The sequence below is a fragment of the Salarias fasciatus genome, chromosome 22 (genome assembly GCF_902148845.1).
Source record: "Salarias fasciatus chromosome 22, fSalaFa1.1, whole genome shotgun sequence".
Taxonomy (NCBI): domain Eukaryota; kingdom Metazoa; phylum Chordata; class Actinopteri; order Blenniiformes; family Blenniidae; genus Salarias; species Salarias fasciatus.
In genome coordinates, this window is record NC_043765.1 from 19,538,354 (window position 1) to 19,561,560 (window position 23,207).

The 23,207-nt window shown below is 43.2% G+C and overlaps 1 protein-coding gene across 6 annotated transcripts in view; it reads right to left on the reverse strand.

Moving 5' to 3' along the window:
• Window positions 1-23,207, reverse strand: part of elmo1 (engulfment and cell motility 1 (ced-12 homolog, C. elegans)) — a 100,324-nt gene that overhangs the window by 21,127 nt on the left and 55,990 nt on the right. For 5 of the 6 annotated variants that reach the window (XM_030121346.1, XM_030121344.1, XM_030121345.1 and 2 more), the window contains 3 exons: window positions 22,464-22,568; window positions 20,950-21,058; window positions 5,714-5,850 (listed from right to left, as the gene is read on the reverse strand). In XM_030121346.1, coding sequence (XP_029977206.1) covers window positions 5,714-5,850; window positions 20,950-21,058; window positions 22,464-22,568 — 351 coding nt within the window. Of the gene's footprint in view, window positions 1-915; window positions 1,121-5,713; window positions 5,851-20,949; window positions 21,059-22,463; window positions 22,569-23,207 lie in introns of those variants that run through there. The other variant, XM_030121347.1, reaches the window with a different exon arrangement.

The following is a 23,207-nucleotide window of genomic DNA, read 5'->3' on the forward strand; positions in this document are numbered from 1 at the left end:
CTCACATCTTCTGTTTCATGAAAAATGCTTCAGATTCACGTTTCATTGGTCGACTTTTGAATTTCATTGAGGAATCATTGGAAACACGAACCATAAGTGAGGAGATCACCTGACGGCTTCAGCATTGTGAACGGAAAACAAAACCTGGTTGAGCTGGACAGTGAGTGAATGCAACGCGTACTGCGAACTGTCCAAAACAAACGAAATCAGGTACTGGCAGCGCTTCACAGCCGCCTGCTCGCCAGTCTGGGGCTGACCTCTCTCTAATCCCGTGTCAAACCCCCCCTGGCTAAAACACTGGTTGAAGCTCGTCCAAGGCGGAGAGAGACAGTGTGGAGAAGAGGAGAACAGTAGTAGTGGCATTGAATTCCTCTGGTGACAAACAGTGGGTGTTGGTGATGTGGAGTAATCTCATTCACAACAACAAAGCCCAACCCCCCATCACACACACACACACACACACACACACACACATACACACACGATGTGCCTGGAGTGATGGGGGTAGGCAGGAGGGGATGCAAGTGGATGTGGGTTTGAATTTGTGAGACCGTGTGAAAGCAGATTATATTTGTGCGACCGAGTGTGTTTGTGTGTTAATAAAAAGGCTGTGATCTGGGTCCCGGTCTAACCTGCTTACGCCTGGCTGAGTCCACCCGGCCCCATCTGTCCCTCCTCTTCCTCTAGCGCTCTGCCCCGGCCCCTACCGTCTCGTCTTCCCCATCTCTTCCTGCCTTCTCCTCCGCCTTTCCGCCCTCTCTCCATCATCTGCCCTCCCCTCCTTCTGCTCCTCCTCCGCATCCAGGCAACAACACAAACAGTCCCTCTTCCTCCCTGAGCGCCGCCTCCCCTCGCTCCATCCGTCCACGCCAAATTGAAAGCCACTTGCTCTTTTTTCCATCCTCGGTTACTTACATGTCACCTCCATGGTTCCAAGAGCGGCGTGACGCTCTCCACGCTGATGGACGAATCCTCGTGCTTTCGCCAGAGAAGGAGTTTTTGGCGCTCGGCGGGAGACGGGGACGGACGAGAGGTTGGACGAAGGAGGCAGACGGGCTCCTGAGAAGAGCAGTCTGGCTGATTGTGGACCGTCAGCGTTGTCCACAATCAAGGGAAGACTTGTCTGCACCGCCTCCTTTCGCCTTTTCTCTTCTTTCTTTGCTGAGGCTTTTTGTTCCTTCAGCTGTCTTGCTCTATTTATTCTTATATCTCCAAAAAGAAAAAAAAAAAAGCCTGCTTTTTTTCCCCTCCTATCAAACTTTGCCCATCGCTGCTCATCTACTGTGATATTTTTGTGTGTGCCTCTCTATTTGCCTGCCTGCCTCCCTGTGTGACTCTAAGAGCATCAGCCAGGCTGCTCGGCTTCGCTTATGTTGATCTCTGGGCTTATGCCCTGATTGGACACACGCCACGATCAGAGACGCCAATGGTGGGGCTGCGAGTGGATCACATGACAAGAGTGTGTGTGCGTGTGCGTGCGTGCGTGTGTGTCTATCCTATGTGGATGTGTGGGTGAGTGGGAGAAAGAGAGAGAGGTTGAGGCAAAAAGGGAGGGAGGGAGAGATGAGAGAAGAAGAGGAGGAGGAGAAGGAGGAGGAGGAGGGGTACTGTGAGTGGCTGCAAGCCGCTACATCAGTGAGGTTTTTTTTTTTTTTAAGAGGGCCCAAGCAAAAGGAGATGAAGGTTTTTTTTCTCTCCTCCTGTGGGGAAGAGGAGGCGGTAGAGGAGGAGGAGGAGGTGAAGCTCTCGGCTCAGACGTTTGGATGAAGCGACGACAGGCAGCTGTACAAGATCAAGTCTGTGATAGATGCCATTGTGCGCACGCAGGCGGCCACGAACACACGGCATAAGTGAGACATAAGCATGTACACACGCAGCGCGGCGCTCCATCTTACCGAAACAGAGGCAGAGCATGGCAGCACAGCGGAGGTAATTGAACGGGGGTTGCTATGGAAACAGGGGAAACGGTTGCTGACGGTCGGAGCTGTGCCCTGGGAGCGTCAGACTCGCCTCCATTAAACACACATACATCATGAACACACAGACCTCTTGCTTTGTCTTTGACTAAATATTGAACCTAAAAAAAGAGACGCAAAAGACAATGTATAGCAGCCCAACTGTGTGTGTGTGTGTGTGTGTGTTAAAGTGCCATACTGTCTTTAAGCATTATTTAAGCACCAGACCCTTTGTCTTAAATGAACATAAATTCATGGAGAGAGTGTGTGTGAGTGTGTGTGTGTGTTGGGCAGATGCTCAGTCAGCCATAAAAACTCTGAGAGAGCCATCAGTGTTTAAGATCGGCACGCACACACCCGCGCACACTTGCAGTCCACAGCAGCCGTGCACGTCGATAAAACCTGAACAAGGTGTTTTAGTATTCCACACCTTGGACGGCTCACTGCTGTCAGTGTCTGGCACCCAGTTCAAGGTTTCAAGCTTTATCTGGGTCCCAGTAAGAGCAAGAAGCTTCATCTCTTCTTCCCGGGGTCCTCAAACATCACTGACCATATATTTCAGTTTGGTGGACTACATTGAGACAATCCACGCAAATAAGTAAGACAAACAGAAAGATTGAATGCACAACAGATACAGCAATCAGTAAAGATAAATTTAGAAACTGCCTTGCACATGTATTTCCAGAATATAATTTTAAACAGCATGTCATGCAGCCTTTCGAAGTGTTTCCCTTGTACAATCTGAACTGTGCACCATCTTGCATGTGTGGACATGCTGGAGCTGCAGGGAACACTCGACACATACAAACCAGATTTTTTTTTTTTCGTAGGTGCCCTCAAAATTATCCTTGACATCTTATTATCCATCTACATGAGGATGAATCCTCACTAAAGAGCGCCTACCCACCCATGTGGCATTCAGTAATGGCAGTGTGAGGATGTCTATATTATTATAATCATAGGCAGGTCTTTTGATCTCACAGCCATAATTTCCTTGTCCAAGGAAGCATATTAATAAATATAATTTAGTCATATTCGACTAATAAATACACTAATTTGTCATTAAGATGGTGTAATAGAAACAACGTGTTAGTTGACTAGTTCTCGCTCAGGTAAAGCAAAGTTAACAGGTTTCATTTGAGACACATTTAAATTATATAATAAATTAACTTCTCTACCGTGTCTTTCTGTCATTAATGTTTTCATGACATTTTCTTGTTCATAGAGTTCAGAGGGAGGAGATTTTTCATAAATTAATTTCCACAAATCACTCATAGTTGCACATACATTGAACAAAAACATAAACCCAACACTGCTAATGCTCCCAGTTTGTAAGTAAGTTTCAGTTAAATTCAGCTAATTCAGGATAGACACCTTCCTGCCATCATCATCAGAGGGCCTCATGTCTCAGGAGTATTTCTGAGTCCACTTTGAATACAGGGTGAGACTCGGCGTCGGAGGCAGAAATCGCCAACCTCCGCACGCACCATTTAGCTGATACCGAGCCCTCGGGACCAAACGGCCCGACCGTCGACGAGCTGCGGCTGAATCTCAAACTCCCGAGCGTGTGACGAAAGGCGAGGCGAGGGAGGGGAGGAGGAAGGAGGAAGGGGGAAGGCAAGCATCATCTATCCCAAATCAATCGAAACCGACTCTCACCTTCAAGGGAAGGATGCAAAAGGAGGAGACTGGATAATGGGATTGCTTGCTTGAGGAGGTGTGTGTCCACTTATGTGAGCAGTGTGTGCATGTCGGGGTTTTATTTCTCCCCAGGATGAGCAGGAAATAGACATAAAAATGAGATGTATTTGTCAGTAAGGGTGAAAGTATACAAAATAAAAAAAAAATCTACTGAGAAGATTTGAATAAATCTTTTGTTCTGTATCTTCAGAGCCAAAATGTGAGTTATTTCACCAGAGATTATCTTTGCTTTTACTCTACATTTGTTCGCCATTTTGTATTTTTTACTAAACTTTACTAAACAGTTCTCTTTCCAACACCAGTTGTTTAAAATTATTTCTGGCGTGTCAATCAATAACGACACAGTGACTTTTAGACATTCAGGCAAAAATAAGAACACATCTCCGCTCCCAGTCTGCTCTCAGATGATCCTAGTCTCACCTCTTAATTCACACCGTGTGGGTCTGTCACTACCGACTGGAAAACAGGCAATGTGAGAACATCAATCGACTGCAGGTGAATTCAGATTTATTCAAAACTACGACAGATGACAATTAGATTTGCCTGTTTCTTGTTTTGACTGCAGCATGTCATGATTCTTCCCGTCGCTTCAGGCAAAAAGATCAGAAAAATCGTCACAGCTCATAAAAACAACAATACATTTTCCGATGTAGCTCCCAATTTGTTCGGTGAAAGCTGAGAGCAGGACTTTATCCCTCTGAACACTAACCTGTATTTGTAACGACAGACTGGCTTATGAAACGCTCCACGCCGTCTTCCATCATTTCACTCGTAGTGAAACAGCCAGGGATGACGCAACGGTCGGCTTCTTTTATTTATGCACACTAACGGCCGCTTCACTCAAAAAACAAAACTAAGAAACACAAACCCATTTTAAGGAAGCTGGAGATAGTAGCTATGCTGTCATCTTCTGTGTGTGTGTGTGTGTGTGTGTGTGTGTTTGCAGTGGAGTGGCACAAAGGAGCAGGAGGAGACGACCTGCAGAGCAGAAATAAGGACTGGCTCATAATGTGGGAGACACGTTTTCAAAGCCTGGAAGTAGCAGGGGTCTGGACCAGGACCAATCGCAGTGCGAGCAGCGACTCGGACACAGCTCTGCTTGTAGTTTGTGTCGCTCTGTTTGCCGTTTGATACCACGAGACAATCATAATTACTTTGACAAATCGGCGGAAAGGCGGAGAGCATCTGGTGACTGTTACTGATGCCCAATTGACTACACGACCGACAATATCTGTCATAAACACCTCATTACTACCGGCGTTTGGCTGTGCACGTACACACATTTCCCTGTGAGGCGATCCAACCTTAGCTGGCTTACAGGAAGTTTGTCATTTTTATTCAAACTCCACTGCGCTCCAAATGAAGACGTATTAGCTTAATCGGCGGCTCGGCCGACAGAGGCAGCTAATGCTTCACGTCAGAGAGAAAACGCAGCAACGCAGGAAAAAGCTCTCCTTAAATATTGTGAAATACGAAGTCCCACAAATGCACGAGCGGTTTCGTTTAAAAATCTTCCTTACTGCCTCATCCAACTTTATCCCAGCGGACTATGAGTGAAGGTTACACCATGGACCGAGCAAACACACAGAGACAGACAACCACACACACACTGATATTCACAACTAAAAGGGATATTGAGAGTTACCAATTAATATAAAACATAAAAAGGCAGGAATGCTTCAAGAACAAATAACTGACAGCATGTTCTTCTACAATCTGAATAAAGAGAATTTGATTACAGATGTATTTAAGTGTGCTTCTGACTTCTGTAATTGTACCAAGACATTATTCTCACTGACATTTTATTGAATAAGCTGTTGCATAAATGCTTCTCATGTTGTGTTTACAACATCTGCAATATATTCTTTTGACTGTAGATTTTAAGTTTTAGTTCAGTACCATCTCTAATTACAGTATTCAAAGTAGTCAAGTTTGCAGTTTGGAGCATAATTTCATTTTTTTCTCCCACAGACCTGAAGTCCTGATCGACTTAAACCACCAACGAACTGCTGATGCTCTCAGCTGATCTGGACCCGACTCCTCCGCCTGCAGCATACCTTGTTGAAGTCCTCGCTGGTGGCCCTCATTTCCTTCCAGGTCTTGTTGAGCAGCTGGATGCAGATGCAGAAGAACTCCTCGAAGGAGCGATCGTGGGTGAAGAACATGGGGTGAAAGTCGTGGCAGTTTTCACTGGCTGCAGACACAAGATAGACACAGACTGTGACCTACAGCAGCAGGCAGCTGTGAATTAAAGCCTCCAAGTGAGTGACAGGAATTTAATGTTGCTAATGAAGTTTACGTAAACCTTGTAAATTGAAATAAATTGATATGAAAAACAGCATTTGCCACAAGCCTCATGGCACGGTTCTTAACAGGTTTGCTGATGAACTTGCTTTTTTTCAAACTATAAAAGTTCTTGATTTGCTTTCAGTAAGAAAATATAAAATGAAGAGGGAGGCAGGTTTACTACAACGTGTGAAAATGTGCATATACTAAATTTCCTCTAAGATTAAATCCAACAAGCATCACTGCAAGTGATCAATCACCTGCCATTAAAACATACATTTATTTGAAGCTTCAGTGAAAACAAACATGACAGCCCTGAAAACATTTGATAAACTAAATGAATGCACATCTCAATATTTTAATGTTTTACTTGCACAAAGGGTTTGCATGTTGTATTTGTATTTCTGATAGTTCAATAAATCCATTCCTGAAGGCAGAGCTTGAAATTTAGTGCAAATCCACACATACACCGACACACACTGATCAGCAGCAGTCACTTGGCAGGAAACAGTCCATTCACTCTTCACTCGTCTCCTCTGTTGAGTGACTCACGCCATATGCTGCCTTCAATTATACATAATTGGGTCTAAAGGAATGTGCTTTCCAGCCTGGACCTGAGCACCTGAGTGATGCTCAGCAGAGACACACAGCTACCGCAAGTAAATAACACACACCGCAGCTCGAATTGCAGATATTTAAGATGATTATATATGACGATAAGCTTAAAATAAGAAGTCATCAGACTGTATATGTACATGTATAAAACGTTCTAAACTACATGTCTGGAATAAATTCTCATTATAATGATCAAACTACAGAGTAAGACTGAGTACATCAGGCGGTTCATAAGAGAAAAATCTAAAAGGGCTTTGAGGGATTCTCTGATTCACCATCACAGTCGAGGCAGGGAGCTGATGTCTTTATTAGGCTGTTTTCCCCAAAACAACTGAGCATATCATAAAGTTTCCCAATGAAGCAAGACTCTGTTATTGAAAATTGAGCTCCTCATTAACTTCACACGCAAACTGTCCCTTGGAGACAAACTGTAACCAGTAACCACTTCCAACTAGATGGAGTTTGGCTTTTTTTTTTTTTTCCATTTTATAAAGCCAGAGGAGGTTTCATTTCTCTGTTAGCAGCGCACAGACGCATTTCAGTCCGGACTATATGTCTGAAACAGAATGAAAGGCGAGAAGATGAGCCAAGGCTCTGGATGGCCCAAACCACATTAAGCAAGAGGTACGATAACAAGGCTTGACATTCATTTGAACTAAATTTGTCTCCGTCTCCTCTTCCCCGAGAAGAGCGGCGGCCCTGAGCCAAAGGTTGGTTCATTTAAACAGTTTAAGAGTGGAGCTGCTGCGAGGGGTCCCAGACCACCACAAGCAGCCATGAAATTGGATGGAAGGGGTCAGGCAGCGTTTGAAACTTCACAGTATAATGAGTGATGCCTCCGGCGCGCAGCCACGGCGACCCGAGCCTTGATTTGGAGCGATGGATTAGGGATTAGGGGGCGGGGGGGTAACTGGAGGGACCTGGAGGGATGTGTGACCGCTGCTGGTAGTCAATCAGGAAACTAATGGAGGCAAGCCAAAACAGATGCCGACTCCCTCTTTAGTCAATAGTGTTTCTCTCAGGGACTGAAAAATAGAAAAGAGGCAGAAGATGAAAAATAAAGGATGCATTTCAGAGGAGGGGGAAAAAAAAAAATCCTTCCTCTACCCAACAAGCATGAAGTGTTGACGGGGTTCAGCTTGTGATGACCTCTGAGCTAAATGGGCTGTGTATTGATAGGACCAACAGAGCCCCCGAGGCAGCAAGGTGAGGGGAATTACACGTCAAGGCTTATTTGGGAGATTCAGACAGTGAGCCGTCTCCTGTGACTCTGCAGAAATTTCTCCATCTTGAGGTTTTTCGCAAGGCATGCTGAGTCGCAGACAGGTTTATTACCTCTTGCGGGGCTCAGCAGGACCTGCAGCAGCAGCAGCGAGGGTGGAGGGGTGGAGGGGTGGAGGGGTGGGAACTCTGTGGTGCGCTGATGCTTAAAATGGTTCACAGTGTTTCTGCACTTTTACCCGAATGGGAACAAAAATTGGATCAACTGAATACTTCATCAAACGCATAATTCACCATTCTTTTATAACAGAAAGAAAAGCAGCATGCGGTTTAGGTCTGAATTAGGACAGTCTCTTCAAACGCTTTCACGAACGCTCCAGAACATTACACTCGACACACATCCCCATCATTTTACGCTTGTACAGAAAATAGCTACAACTTCTGCTTTCTTGTTACCTAGACTTCAAAATTGGAGCTGAAAGTCATCGCTTGGAAACACAGTTTGCTCTTTCCTTTTAAAGTCAATGCAGCAGCATAAAGAGACGACATATTTCATTCAGCCTTCAGGAATTAACAACTACTTGAATAGATAGTTTCTGCACAATGGTCCAATTTAGCACTTCCTCTTTCCAGCACTGTGGAGATTTCCAGCGAGCAAAAAAAAAAACAAACTGAATCTTTCTCACTGCTGCACAAAGGCACTTAAAATTATCCACCTGAATGGAGAAAGAGCCGCGTGAGTGCAAAGTCATGTTAGCATGATGAGGTAACTACAGCTCGAAGCCACTGTAGCCTCACCCTTCCTCCTCCGTCTCCCTGCTAACACTGACGCCGCGTTGCAGCGCAGCGACAGAATGAAAACAACTAATACAGTAAAACGCCATCACACCCATTATTCTGGTTTACGGGGCTTTGCGGCCGGATCGGACAAAAGTGGAGGTTTGCGCCGAAGAACAGAAACAGCAGGATGCTCGTTAATCTTGCTTCACATCATGCACATGACCTCAATTTGAAGCCGCGCATGACTGAAAACAGGGAAGCATTAAGAAATATCCTTTAATACCATGGACTGTCGATAGCCGCTGCACCGTTAGAGACTTCAAGTTAGATGAAAGCCACAGCTCGAGAACATCAATTAGTGAAATTGATCAAATGTAGTCAAAAGTCGAGGAAACACTTCACACACAAGTAGTTTTTATATGAAATATATCAGGTCTGTTCTAATTTCAGAATTTAAGCCCCAATTTATGGCTCTGTTTGGCCAGGCATATGGGTCCACAGCAAACAATCTGGACGGAGGGAAAGCAACCACTAATGAGTTTTCTTTGTCCTGTTGGAGTTTCGTCCATCTGCACGGCCAGATGTGCAGGAGGAGCACCTCTCATAAAACAGGTAACAGGACACCATGATGGCCGGTATTTGGTTATGCGCCGCCATATGCCAACACGGATCAGCAGCAGAACTTGCTGTTTTATCGAAGTGCTGCGACACTTCGTGATTATATGACTCCGCAGGACGGTGGTGGAGCTGATTGAGTCTTTTTTCTTCCCACTGTGAGATAGTGGTCAAATTATCTTCTAAACATGACAATATATTACTTATTGCGTTCAACAAGCACATGAAACTTTGCACTTTGCACTCTGCACAAACTTTGGTGGCCCTTTTTACGATTCTTATCCATCCTATGTACAATAAGTACAGGAGGCAGACAATGACCGCAAACAAACATTCAAAGTCACGAAGAACTATTTTTAGTGAGAAAGAAAACAGAGGAGAGCAACAGATGGTCCAACCCCCACCGAGTCCTGATCTCAGTGTCATCCAGTTAATGTGGGATTACATGAAGAGAAAGAAGAAAGTGAGTCCATCTGATTCAACAGGAGGGCTACACTAAACAAAGACATCCAGTAACTCAACCACACAATTGTTCTTCTTGTGAAGAATCATGAGAAAAAAGAATGCATTTTTCTTGATGATGGACCTTTTTAAACTGGTCTTATGGTCAGAAAATACCTTTCACTTTGCCGTCTTGGTTTATCCATTTGATAAGAGATGAAACCCACCCACTTTAAAGCTGATGTAAACAAGCTTTTCAGTTTTTTTTCTTGCTAATAATTACAATCCATTGATTAATTCGCCATAAACTTGGTCAACAGAACTAAAAGTTGAGTCATTTCCTACGGGACATCGGTCCAGTAATTTTCCACAACACCACCCAATTTTATTTTGAGTGCAAGGCCACTCAGGAGGCACAAACAGGCCTCTTCCCCTTCACTTTTTTTTTTCCCCCCTCGCCGCGTCCTTGATCATATGTAGAGACGAAGTCAAGAAGGCACCGTTTTGAACGCGTGACCAATGTTTGCTAATGTGTGTCTGGATGTGCATGTGAGTGAGAGAGTGGGACAGCTGTCACCTGTCAACTCCGCTTAATGAGAAGGCTCTGAGGGCTCGCCGACACTGGCTGAGAGCTAATTATTCAACTGGTGACCGCGCCGCTAAATGCTGGACACGAGGGTACAACTAAACAGGAGTATTATGAAGGATGTGCGGCGGTGAATCTCTTGGTATGTGTGACAGGAACAGAAACACGCATGTGGGCAGGATGCCACTCTGACATCTGTCAAGTCCACTGTGTGCGTGTGTGTGTGTGTGTATGTGTGTGTGTGTGTGTCCGTGACGCACAATGTAAGCAAAGCAACCCTCAGAGTCACCTTGCAGCAAAGCCATGTGATGAATACACACTGAAAAGTGTCATCCTCACTTTAATTACAATGCCAGCATGCCCTTATGTCCAACTGTGACCAGGAGTGTGTGTGTGTGTGTGTGTGTGTGTGTGTGTGTGTGTGTGTGTGTGTGTGTGTGTGTGTGTGTGTGTCCAGTGAGCCCCGTCAGCACCATCTTTCCACTCCAGTCACTGTTTGCGTTCGTATGCAGGGTTTCAAGGCTGTCGTTACACAGAGATGAAAACCCCGGCTGGCTGGATGACTTAGCAAGCCGTCTGTGTGCTTCTCAGGCGACGGCAAACAACAGCTCAGCATCCCCGAAGAGACATAAGTCACGGACACGAGGCTCACACTCCAAATTGTTCATCAAAGCCAATCTATTTATTGCTTCTCATAATGCTTATGCCGATATGTATGAGTCAATTTTGCTGATTGTTTTTTTTTTTAGCCATCTGCTCTTTTTGGAATTGCCTTTAAGTCCCCAGGAAAGGTTTTTGTTTTTGTGCAAATCACAGAATAGGGAGTCAAGTATCAAGTATAGAGTTATGCTACGCTGTTAATTCCTGGAGTGACACTTGTTAACTTCATGTCGGAAAACGTGAAGGCAATGAAATGTTCATGAAATGGAAAGGTGAGAATGTGGATGAGTGTGTACCTCGTACTGTTTTAGCTCTATGACTGATAAAGGACTTCTCATCTGAGGCTTCAGCCTTCTGGCCCTTGAAATTGGCTGAAAATGGCTTTGAATGGAGACAGGTCACTTTGATCACGGAGTGAACAGCAATTGTTCTCCTTTCCACATTCGGGCCGAACTGCACTGGATTAATTAATGCTACAGAATTGGAACAAGTTGTTTCACACAACAGCAGCCAAGAACTAAAGAAGCTAAATAAATGGCTGCATATCAAATTTGCACTTTGTAAAAATGTTAAACTCCACACCGATATTGGAAAGATAGTTTCATAAGCTTCCTTCTTCCATGGACTCAATGCATCACCCCGTCCCACAAAAAAAAAAGAAGAAGCTAACAGCTCAGTATGTATATCATTGCATAGTCATAAACCAAACTGTAATTATCCTGAAGAGACTTTTCATTTTGCTTAGCGTAGCACCAGCAGGGCAGACGAACTGCACTTGTTCTTCTAATCTTAGTGAAACTAATGATCATAAATAATAGCATGTAAAGAGGTCACTAGTCCAAGTCTGCGCTTGAGAAAAAAAAGCCGCTGCAGAAGCTGCATAATGCTACGTAATGAAACCCATTCATCCAGTGTATCGAGTTTGTTTGTTTTCATTTCTGCACTTTTTGGAACAAACCAAGTCATTTCAGGAAGGAAGAGAAACCCAAATTGCATAAAGACAGACAAATGTTGAAGCCCTGTTCCTCCTGTGGTCTTCATTTACATAGCAACAGTCAATATTCATTTGATTACATGGAACAAGCGGTATAATGGGGCAACAGATGGAGAACGACAAAAGGACGCAGGTTGCAAATCCAACATGACTTCAGTGAAACAAGTACTACAAATTTAGTAGCCGTTGCTTTGACGAACTGCTCCTATCTCTCAGAGACAAGCTTGTGGATCTGTGTTGCATTAGTATTGATTATTTATTGGAAACACAATTGGGATCTATGATAGGTGACATGGGTGGGCTACACAGTGACTTGCATTACACCTCATGCCAGACTCTTGAGGAATTTCTCAGATGGGGTGAGTCATGCTTACGCAAACAAACACACAATCTGTCCGAGTCTGCCTAAAAGCACAAACAGAATTGTTAAATTATTACAGAACAACCAAAAACTCTCCAGCTTACATGCACATATGTGCTCCGACAACAACACAGTATGCTCAGACAAGCACGCAAACACTCTGCATATGCGACTAAATCATAATAATAATTCTAAAAACAGAGCCAGAGAGGGAAAATTGTAATAATACACCTTTCCTGGTCAACTAAATGCACAACTAACCGGTTAATGACGTCGCTAATTACAATGATGACCCTTATTAATGTTCCAATCTGAACTGTGCTGCAGACCGACATTTTGCTTCTAAATTTGGTGTAAAGAAGAGATTCTCACACAAACTGCTGCAAGACATTTCTTGGGTGTGTTTATTACAATGTGTTTTTATTAACCACTTAATCTACTGTACAGTTCAAGAAATTATGAAATTAAATTGGCAGGCTCTGCTGGCTGCTTCAGTGATTGTTCCCTGGCACTGGAAACGATATTGACGCGATGAGAATGACCGGAAATTTCTCTTTTGGAAGTGAAATTGATGTAAAAACCTCTCATTAAAGCAATGAGGGTGCTGAACGTTGGTTTCATTTTGTGACCTAAATCACTTAAATTCCCATTCAGATTGTGTTTTACCGTTGTTGTCTTCATTTCCATTATTTATTCAAGGTAACTAATTCAATGCTTCTAAATATAGTGATGTGCGTTGCTTTATGTCTGCCGCTAAGAGATTTACTGCACGATGTTTTGCATTGCATCATGATTTAATCGTGTTAAATTAATCAAAAACTACATTCCTGAAATAAAACTGAGTTTTCACTGAATTAACTGCAACTACATGGTGGAGTCTTGGTTCACACTCGCGCCTCACAGCAACTCCTGATCAGAGGTAAAGGTTTGCAACTCTAAAATGGATGAAGCAGTGTTCAGAAGAATCGAACATTTAATGGCATGGCTTTGTTTCTTTGGATTTTAATTGCAGAAGCAATGACTTTAGACAGCTGTGCAGTTTGTTTAAGATGGACACAGAGCATCAAACAACAGTGATTTTGTTTGTTTAGGTCCATACGCTGTCAGCTGAGAGCGTGGTTTGCCGTTAAAATGTGGTGACAAGCTGGTGAGTGTAACAGTGAATGTCATCCATTGAGCTTCAAGTACTGGGAATAAAATTAGACCAGCAGCAGCCCCGTCAGAGGCCAGGTCGTATTTCATCCACTGCACCACTTCACCGAGAGCCGACATGGGACGGGAGCGTCCGGAAATCTCAGAGGACGCTCAAAAACTCGAGCATCTTGAGCGCCCATCTGTCAAATTTGTTGTTATTTGTGCACTCCAATTTAAAAACCTTTTTCTGGTGTGTGCCTGAGGCTACAAAGTGGAAAACCCGGCTGAATGCTCGCACACTTTCACTCAAGACTGCAACTGACAACTATGAGAAGTGCTGCTCGCCGACTGTCAAATAGATACCCATGTCACGACTTGCAGGATACTTGGGATTCAGCGCCTGGCCTTTCCTCCTGTCGCTATCATCCACTTTGCTCCTGGTTCATCTCAGGAGATTCACTGTACGAGAAGGATTCGCAGCCTTAACCTTGATCAAGCTGCTTTATAGGGGATCGGCTCCCAGGCTAATGCTCAGCGAACACTAATGTTTGCTTATTAGTGCCTGATCTTGAACACAAATTCTAATCCTAATGCTTCATTAGTGGAAGCAACTGCTTACAGAGTGGACAAGACATAAATGTATTCCGAAATTCATGCATTGCATCAGCATGCCTGACTAGATTTTTTTAAAAAACATAAACAATTCAAAAACAAATATAGAAAGTGAATACTGAGCTGTTTTAAGCAACAATTTAGAATGTCAGGTCGTCCTACTTTGCCCTCAAGCAACTCTTAATGTGTCCTATTAATTACTAAAGTAGTCTAATGACATGCCAGCATGAGAGAGAAAATGTCTCACTGGATTAAAAAATGTAATTAATCCCACTAAAGTGAAACTACTCAAAACTGATTAAGTTTGAAATTCTTACTCCCTGTAGCTTCGAATGGGGGATGTTAAGTATAGCCGCACGGGCTGCAGCTCAGGATGGTCTACTTTTATTTCTATAGCAATATATAAAAGTTAACCGAAATAACTTTGAACAAGTAGAAACTATTATTGTGATGCACAAAAAGCTTTCACTTCCTGCATACCGCAGCTGTCTGCATAGCATTATGTGCAGTAGTACAGACCTGAATACACAGCGGCTTGCCTATTTAAAAATACATCACCTCAGAAAGAGCACCCTAAAACCAATTTCTATAGCTGTAATTGCTTATCTAACGAATCATATGGTGTTGTAATTGTTCAGGACAAATGTTAAACTAAAAGTTAAGATTATAACATGAGCAATCAACCTGCAAATCTTTTAAATAATTTACTCTTTTTTTTTTAGATTGAAAGGGATGCAGCTCGTATTAACTTGTTGCACAGCAGATGTGACATTTACAGCTGTTATTTTTCAGTCCAAGAGTAGGACTGCCCGCCCAAACATGTTTATCCATTTTAAAGACAGCTGTGAGTGTGTGTGTGTGTGTGTGTGTGTGTGCAGTATCACCAGTCCAGACACATCACAGGATTTCAATCCCATGCTGTGACACTTCCCAAGGGTTAGAAGTGTAGTGTGTGTGTGTGTGTGTGTGTGTGTGTGTGTGTGTGTGTGTGTGTGTGTGTGTGTGATGTTGTTTTAACAGAATCACAGCAGGCAAGCCATGTTGTTACAGTGGTTGTTGTCGATTTATTAAGTTTGGATGACTCTTGCTAGCGTGTACACGCACGCACAGCCCACGGAGAAATCACGTACTTTCCCAGTGAAAAAGCAACACGGTCTCAAAAATTCTACATAAATTATGCTGCAAAAAATTAGGCTCCAAACACTGTCTGCCTATCTTCTTGCAAATGGAATCATCACAAAATAAGCATAAAATGCTCCAGATGAAGTAAATGCTACAATCATAAAGAATAATAATAAAAAAAAGCCTAAATTCACTGTGTATTGAATATAAAATATGTGGAAAAGAAGATCTTTCCATGACGTTAAATCATTTGAGGTGCTCCAGCCTGCCTCAACCGAGCAGCTGATATAGCTAATCGATTCAAACATTGGACATGATGTGCAGTGAAGGCGTGTGGCGTTCATGAGCTGCAATGAACTGCGGATCTGTCCGTGGTGCTGAACACGGCTGCTTGTTCTGACCTTGGCTGATAGCTCCCTGATGGAAGACACAGTTTCAAGCAAAAGGACATCATGTGAGTGTCAGTTTGGTGTTGCCCAGACATGCCTTTCTGTGTGTGTGTGCGCGCGCGCGTGTGCGTGCGAGTGTATATACTGGGTCTGCTAACCTTGTAAGCTTCATGTCTGGGAGCACGTGTGCGTCCACAGCCCAACCCGCCATGGCTCACCACCCAGCTCTCCATCACGGGAACGAGACGACACACCGTGAATCACCAAGCAGGGCCATTACTCACGACGCCTGCCCCCTTTCTAAATAACTTCATAAATATTCCATGGGCCGGCTCAAACAGGGGAGCCGGAAAAGTCATGGCACGGCGCCTCACAGACGCAGATTCCATTAAGTCCTGTGTTCCGGCAGAAAACATGGTGGGACAATTAATCTTTTAGGATCTGTCACGGGGCGTAGGCAGTTGTGGGAAAGACAAGAAAAAAAAAAATGGTGTGAATTAACAGGAGAGAGCGAGAAGGAAAGAGAGAGAGAGAGAGATGTGAATTATGTAGACTCTGGCAGCATTGACAGCTGATTGAATGGCACAAGCTTGACTCCTTTCTCCTGGCCAGATCTGCATCGAGACGTCTCAACAATAACATTAAAAAAAAGGATATAAAAAACATCAACGTCATGAAGGTGTTAAACTGAAAAGTGAAATGGGAGAAAATTCCCTGAACTAAAAGGGCACTGAGATAACAGTTAAGATCGATGTTTGAGTGGCATTCCTGTATTTTCTTGCAATTTAAGATGATATTTACTTGTGTTATTTTAGTCAAACCCATTGGTTGGATAAAGATAGAGGCAGACCGTGAAAGCATGAGAAAGGATTACAATTCTAAGAGGGACAGATGTTCTTCACACTCACAGAGAGGAAGAAAAGAGGATGCCTGAAAGCGGGAATGCAGAGTGAGGAAATTGAGGGAAAATTCTGCTCGTAATATGGCCCAAAGAGGCAAGTGGGGAAGAAAAGCAACTTCTACAGCCCTTGGCAAATTCAGAATCCCTGCGTGTTTCATCCCCGTGAGGAAACAAGACGAGAGTGTCTCACAGCAATCGCCATACTGGTATTTCACACAGGCTGAGAGCGCAAATGAGCCACAAAGACGTCAGTGAAGTCACCATTAATCCACTGTCTCTTCCCTCTGCCTTCATCCATAAATGGATAATGGAGCAAAAAAGAAAAAGAAAAAAATGAAAATAAAGAAAAGAGCCCAATTTTTTTTTTTTTCCCTGCACCAGAGATTTGGTCTACTTTTAGAAAAACTGAAGGACAATCATAACTTTTTAATGGAGCATTAAAGAGTTCTCCAGTGCTTTAAGGAGGTTTTGGGTGTCCACCGGTAGCTTTTCACAGCACTATCAAAATCTTAGCAGGTACAAGAACCTCAGTATATCTCCATCTTCTTCATGCTTCTGCAGTGCAGAGACTGCAGAGCACAAAATTATTCACAAGAACACATAAATCTAAGTGGGTGCGTTTAAGTGATGGATGCAGCAACTTGATCAGCTCTGTGCCGTTTTATTTACAGCTTGAATGGTTCCTAGAATGATTACTTTACCTTGGTAACATGCTCACAATGAGAAGGAATAGCACGCACATGAACAAACAGGTTTTTTTTTTGTTTTGTTTTTTGAAGCATGAGAGCACTCTGTAATTATGTAAAACGCTGAAAATTTTCATAAAACCCTCAAGGATTTGTTTAAAAGCAAAGGATTTCTGCAAATTCACATCTGGTGGCTTGCAAAAGTATTCATATATTTAGAAGTTTTTCCACATTTTATAAAAACGTAAATGTGTTTTATTGCTGTTTTATGTCCAGTTGAGTGATTCTCAACCCGTTGGGTCACCAAAGATTCATCGCGGGTCATGAAGCCTTCTTGATTTTGAGAGGTACAACTTTTTTTTATATATATATATATTTTTTTAAAAATTGGGGGGTCGGGTTAATGGTGGCAAAAAATTTAGGTCCCTCAAGAAAACGGTTGGGAACTACTGTGATAGAACTACTATGATTATTATTTATCAAATTATAAAATTTTGAAAAAAAAAAAAAAACCTTGATATTCTGTTTTGTAAATCAATACATGAGCCACATTAGAAGAAAGTAGCCTCATAACGGACAGGAAATACTGTCTTTAAGCCGAAATGTGTCGTCAGTGGCCTCGATCTCTGTCCAACTGGACAAATGACGCCATTTCCTCAAGGCTTTTTTTGAGATATTGTATTAATGATGTTGGACGTGAGAGGTCACAGCGACCTTTAGCCAACAAACTTTAATCAGTTCATCTCAGAGAGTGATTAATATCCCCCCAGAATCAAGTGTGTTCATTAGTTCCCTGTTTTAAGCTAGAGTTGGAAATTCTTACCCTTAAAGACAATGAAGCAGTCTTTAAGTTCTCACCCTCCGATCGCTCTTGCAATACACTGAATTTTTGCGGCTGGTCTTGTGCACATCACCTCACGGTGGTAAAGCCTTTGTCTGAACATCGGCACATACTCGGAGATCTGTCCTCTCTCACAGGGCTGTGGCAATGACATTTTATTTGCCAGTGCACCGGTTTGGGTGTCGGGCGGAACTTTTCTTTCATCTGATAACTAACAGTCACTGTGTGATTGGTCAGAAATGTGAAGTTAATTGAAGAAGGCAATCTGCCACCTGAGTTCCCTCTCAGGAGTTATGCACCGAGTTTCTCACTTAATATGAAATGCACTGACCAGAACACACATGTAAACCTTTACAGCCTCACAGCTGGCTGATTCTGCAGAGTCATTTAATAAGAGGAGGCTGAACATCCACCCATTCACACCTGTTCATTTAGAAATCTGTATCTCATATTTTTTTTTGGTCCTTTCTCTTCTGCAGTTGATGGATTTTATTCTCTGTGGGAGGATGAAAGCTGGTGCAAAGATTAATTACAATTAACAAACCAACTACATCTACTTTAAGGGTCTCTGTAGAAGATTTATCCCACAGAGTTGATGAATCATCCAGCAAAATGAAAGTCACAGACATCACTGCTGGAGTACAAGCGATTGGCTAAAAAAATCCATTAATGTATGTCTCATATTTTTCTGAGGTAAATGCCACTCAATTAAAACTGAGAAACACACACAGCCTCCAACATCCTCATTAGTGTCAGGCATTTTATTGTTTCTCCGATGAAAGGTCAGCCGACTGATGACAGTGTCAGTGTAGAGCGAAGACTCGTCTCCTGGAAAAATCACAGTCGGCCTCCTACATGCCACGAACACGCAGAATGATTAATGACCGGCTATTAATCCTTTAGCACCTACCTGGCCCGTGTTACACCCATCCCACTCACTCCTGCATTATTATGTGTTAATACATACAGGGTTAATGGGGACTGCATGAAGACACACTGCAGAAGAAGATGTAGAGCAAGGACACTGGGGCATCTTCCCATAGGGACGGGATAGATAAAATTCTCAGTCCATGCAAATATTTACAAGCGTAGCGACAAAGATGGATGAGGAAATTAAGATTTAGGACACAGGCAGTACAAACATATCAAAAAGGTGTCTTTTCTCTTCTGTCCCAAATGATTACCTGCAGCATTTGTTTCAGCCTATTCCCTCCACATGCATTTTTAATAACAGTGCACCCATGGCTGACCTACTTGGGTATATGGAGACCGACCGACTTATTATATTTTAAAAGATGTACAAGCTGTTATTACTGCAGGAGAGTGCAGTATGTCAGACAGATTGAATCCTTAAGTTTTTCAGGTTATGGGTTCACCTTATCAAGTCTAATGCTCATTTTACAATTATACATATAAACACACTATACCACGTCATAAATATTGATGGCGGGTCTCGTCTCCCAAGGAAAAAGTCTCAGTAAAGAGGACATTACGCAGCCACTGGGGATGGGGAAGCTCAGAACTGTGAGTCAAGGTCACTGCTATAATTCAGATCCTCCATTCAATCCTGCGGGGATATTTCAGTTCCATAATGCAACAACAATGTCAGCTTAATAGATAACGGAAAATGCATTTTAACTGCACATTATCACATTAAATTACGGCAGGATTCGTTAGCCTGACTGCACATTGTGCATCCATTTATCTGGATAAGCTTTGTAGCTGATTGTTTTGCTCAAGTGAAGCTTTTTAAATGAACATGCACATTTTTCAACAAACAAAAAGCTCCATGCATGATCACGGCCTCGCATCTATCGGGACTTCACATTAAAGCACAAGGCTCAAAGAAAAGGCTATTGGAACCTTAAAGATAAAGATGTTTCCCTATTTAAAGACGAGTCTGCTGCTTCATCTGCATTTTCATAATGAATCGGGTCAAAGCAATTTTTGTAAAAGAGACTAAAGGGAGCAAGAAGGTCACCCATGCATGTACAGTGAAACACATTTGGATAAAAACTAATGAAATAAAAGTTTGAAATCACTGGAAGCTCATGTTCACACACGACACACACACAGAGCCAGAGGACCGTTGGAAGGAGCAAAGATTAAAACCCTCGACTCTCCATGTCTGTCGCTTCACACATTTCAACGATCAGCTTATGCAGTTGGCATTTTCACAGTTAAATGTTTTATTCAGAGATGGATGAGGACGGGCAGGAAGGTGGAGACACTTTTGCATTAAAGCGGAGTCTGGGGGAGATAACGCTGTGTTTACAAAAAGGACAGAAAAACTACAATAAGGCCTGAAATATTTAAAAGATAGTATTCCCACACCGCCTTATCTTGTATTAAAACCCAGCTTGGCAGTTTTATCAGTAATGCTAAGGACTGATGACAGAATTTAGACGAGCGTCCTCTTTTTTCTAAATGCAGAAAAGTCCATTTTGAGTTGAAAAACGCCTGCGAAGAAGCCCAGTCTAAATTCACCGGAAACAGAAGTACACGGACGGAGGAAAAGAGCACATCAGTTTAAAACTGGGCTAAAAGTGCCTTCAGCCTCCCTCCAGGGAGCAGCGGGAGTCAGTCTGGAGCACAAGTGAGACCAACTCACCCATTTAAACAAGTCAAGACAAATGAAAAGGGCACATCAATTTGGAGTGGCCGCGGCCAGAGCGCCCATTGCTCTGCACAGTTCGCCTCCCTGAGGTGGCATTTTAGGCTGAAAGGGGCTCAGCGTGGCCGAGGTGCATCACTAAATAATGAACTCCCAGAAGCACGATTACACCGCGTAATGGCTGCTTCATCCTAACAGGGAGGGACGGTGTGTACTTGTGACGGCGCTGTGTGTTTGTCTGGATGTATGTATTTTCATACATAATTATATGCACGTCTTTGCGTGAAGAAGCCTCTCCTCTTTTGTTTGTTCTTCCTCTGAAGATTTCCCGAATAAAGTGAAGGAAATGATGAATGACAATGTGGGCTGCGCTGAGCCCGAAAGGCTCCGTGTCGGTGTGTGTGTGTGTGTGTGTGTCTGTCTGAGTGTACTTACGAAGCTCGCCCACTTTCAAAATCTCACAGAGCATCTTGGTCAGCTCGATGCTGCTGCGGCCGAACGGACATTCGTGCTTGTCTTCCCGGCTGCTGTTCTCCAGAACAATCTGGAAGCAAAGGATGCAGAGAAAATCCAACAAAATGTTAAAAAAGAAGAGGAACGCGACACCTCCTGAGCAATTCTAGAAAACAAAACAACCACTCATTTTCTACATATAATATAAAAACATCTGGAGAAACATGAGTTCAAGAATCCAAGCCTCTGTGTGGATGAACTTAATGACAGTTCAGGTATTTTTGCATGTCTGTAACTACAATTTTCACATCTTACCAGTGGCAGGAATCCAGTTAGTTTGCATCAGAACAATCATTGGTGCCAACGGTGAAACAAGCCAAGTGTTTTGTTCTCAGGTGTACAATTCATACATTGTTCTTAATTGAGTGTCACACTGAGGTAATTCTGCCATCAACACTCTGCATTTGAAGCTGTTAGTCAGTACTTGACCTTATCCGACCCGTTACATCTGTCTCCTTTGAGGCCCTAAAAAATAAATTAAATTCTACAGCAAAACATTCCCTCTAATTATGTGGATGGGAGCAGCTCGCCATAAAGCCGGCCATCAAGGTCCCAATCATTTTAGCTGGTGACAGTTTAATTTGGGAAATTGAGGGCTGCGTTTTCTCCCTCTGGTCGACTGATAAAGAGGCAGAGTTGGCATGACAGACATCTCTTTTCTCACTTTCCAGTGTGGAAACAGAGACTCTCGCGCGAACCTGATGGAGGAATATGAGCGCAGACACCTACAGACCTGGAGATGTGCTGACTGTCGAATGTGTGCAGCTTATCCAGATTCTTCAAAGTTTGACTTCGTGTCCCATTACAGCAAATCCAGGCAGTTCGACCATTTTCTATGCGTCTATTAAGCGGGAGTTTCAGATAGTGTTCACACCGCAGGAGTAGCTTCTTGATCAGGACCAAAAAAATGTATAAATGAGGTCAAACAGCAGCTTTAATTCCTCAATTATATAAATCCATTACAATAAACTGTCAGGATGATTGGTTCTGAAGATGTCAGTGTCCTCTGGTCTGTTTACAGCTGTTTAAATTCAGACTTCAAACTTTAATGGGACCACACTGAAGCTTGTAAAATACAAAGATGAACTTTTGCAGCAGATTTGTACGCGATCACAAACGGCTCGCAGCATCGCAGCAGTCGTGCCGGGGTTTGTTTTGACTGTCACGAAGAAATTATTCAAATTCTATTTAGAAGGGAACGACTGTAACAAAATCCTCTCTATTGTCTGAATAGAGCAGCTTTAGGAAAATACAATTTAAGCAGATGGAGAATTGGTAACGAGCCAGAAAGTACGACCGAGCGACTGAGACGGCTGTAAAAAGGCTCAATCCGAAGGCAGAGGTAACGACGAGGAACACAGCTCCACTGAAATCTATGTAGCATGCGTGTATGTGTGTTAGTGTGTCTCTGTTCGAGTGTGTGTGTGCGTGCTTACCCTGATGTAGGCATCCTGGTGATGTCTGGCAAAGTAGAGCATGTTATCCAGAGCCAGCATGCCTGGAGGAATCTGGGTGAAATCCACAGCTGGATTCACATGGTTCTGAGAGAGAGAGCAGGAGGAGGCTGAGACATTAAGCTTAAACACATACGAGAGAAAAGCTTTTTTTTCTTTAACTAAGTATAATCTGCAGATTTTGCTCTTTTATTCCAACACAAAGCAGCAGCCTGGCAATTGCACACAGTGTAAGCTACCGCACTGAGGCCTGCCGTCTCTGGAAGTTTTCGGACGAGTCTGCAGGAGTTGGAAGCATCAGCAGGGGTGACGAGACAGAGTGCAGAGCGGCCGTGGATAACTTCATCAATCGGTGGAAGCAGAGCTATCTGCAGCTCAATGTGACGTCGACCAAGGACCTGATGGTGGACCTGAGGAGGAACACGCTGTCTGTGTCCACAGTGTCCATCCAGGTAGATGTACATGGTAGAGGAGTCTATTTATGATAAGATCGCTGTATAAGATCTTATTTATTATGTGTTCCTACTTTTAGTGGAGCCTCTCAGGCTTCAAGAGCCTTCTTACTGAAGCTGCACATTGTCTATTATAGTGCAGTCCATTGACCTGAACCCTATTCCGAATATTAATGTGCATTTGGAACAGCGCTCTGTTCGAATATGTTGTCATCGTGGTCACGATTTATCATCACATGTATCAGCCAGTCTGCAACACGACCTTCAAGTCACA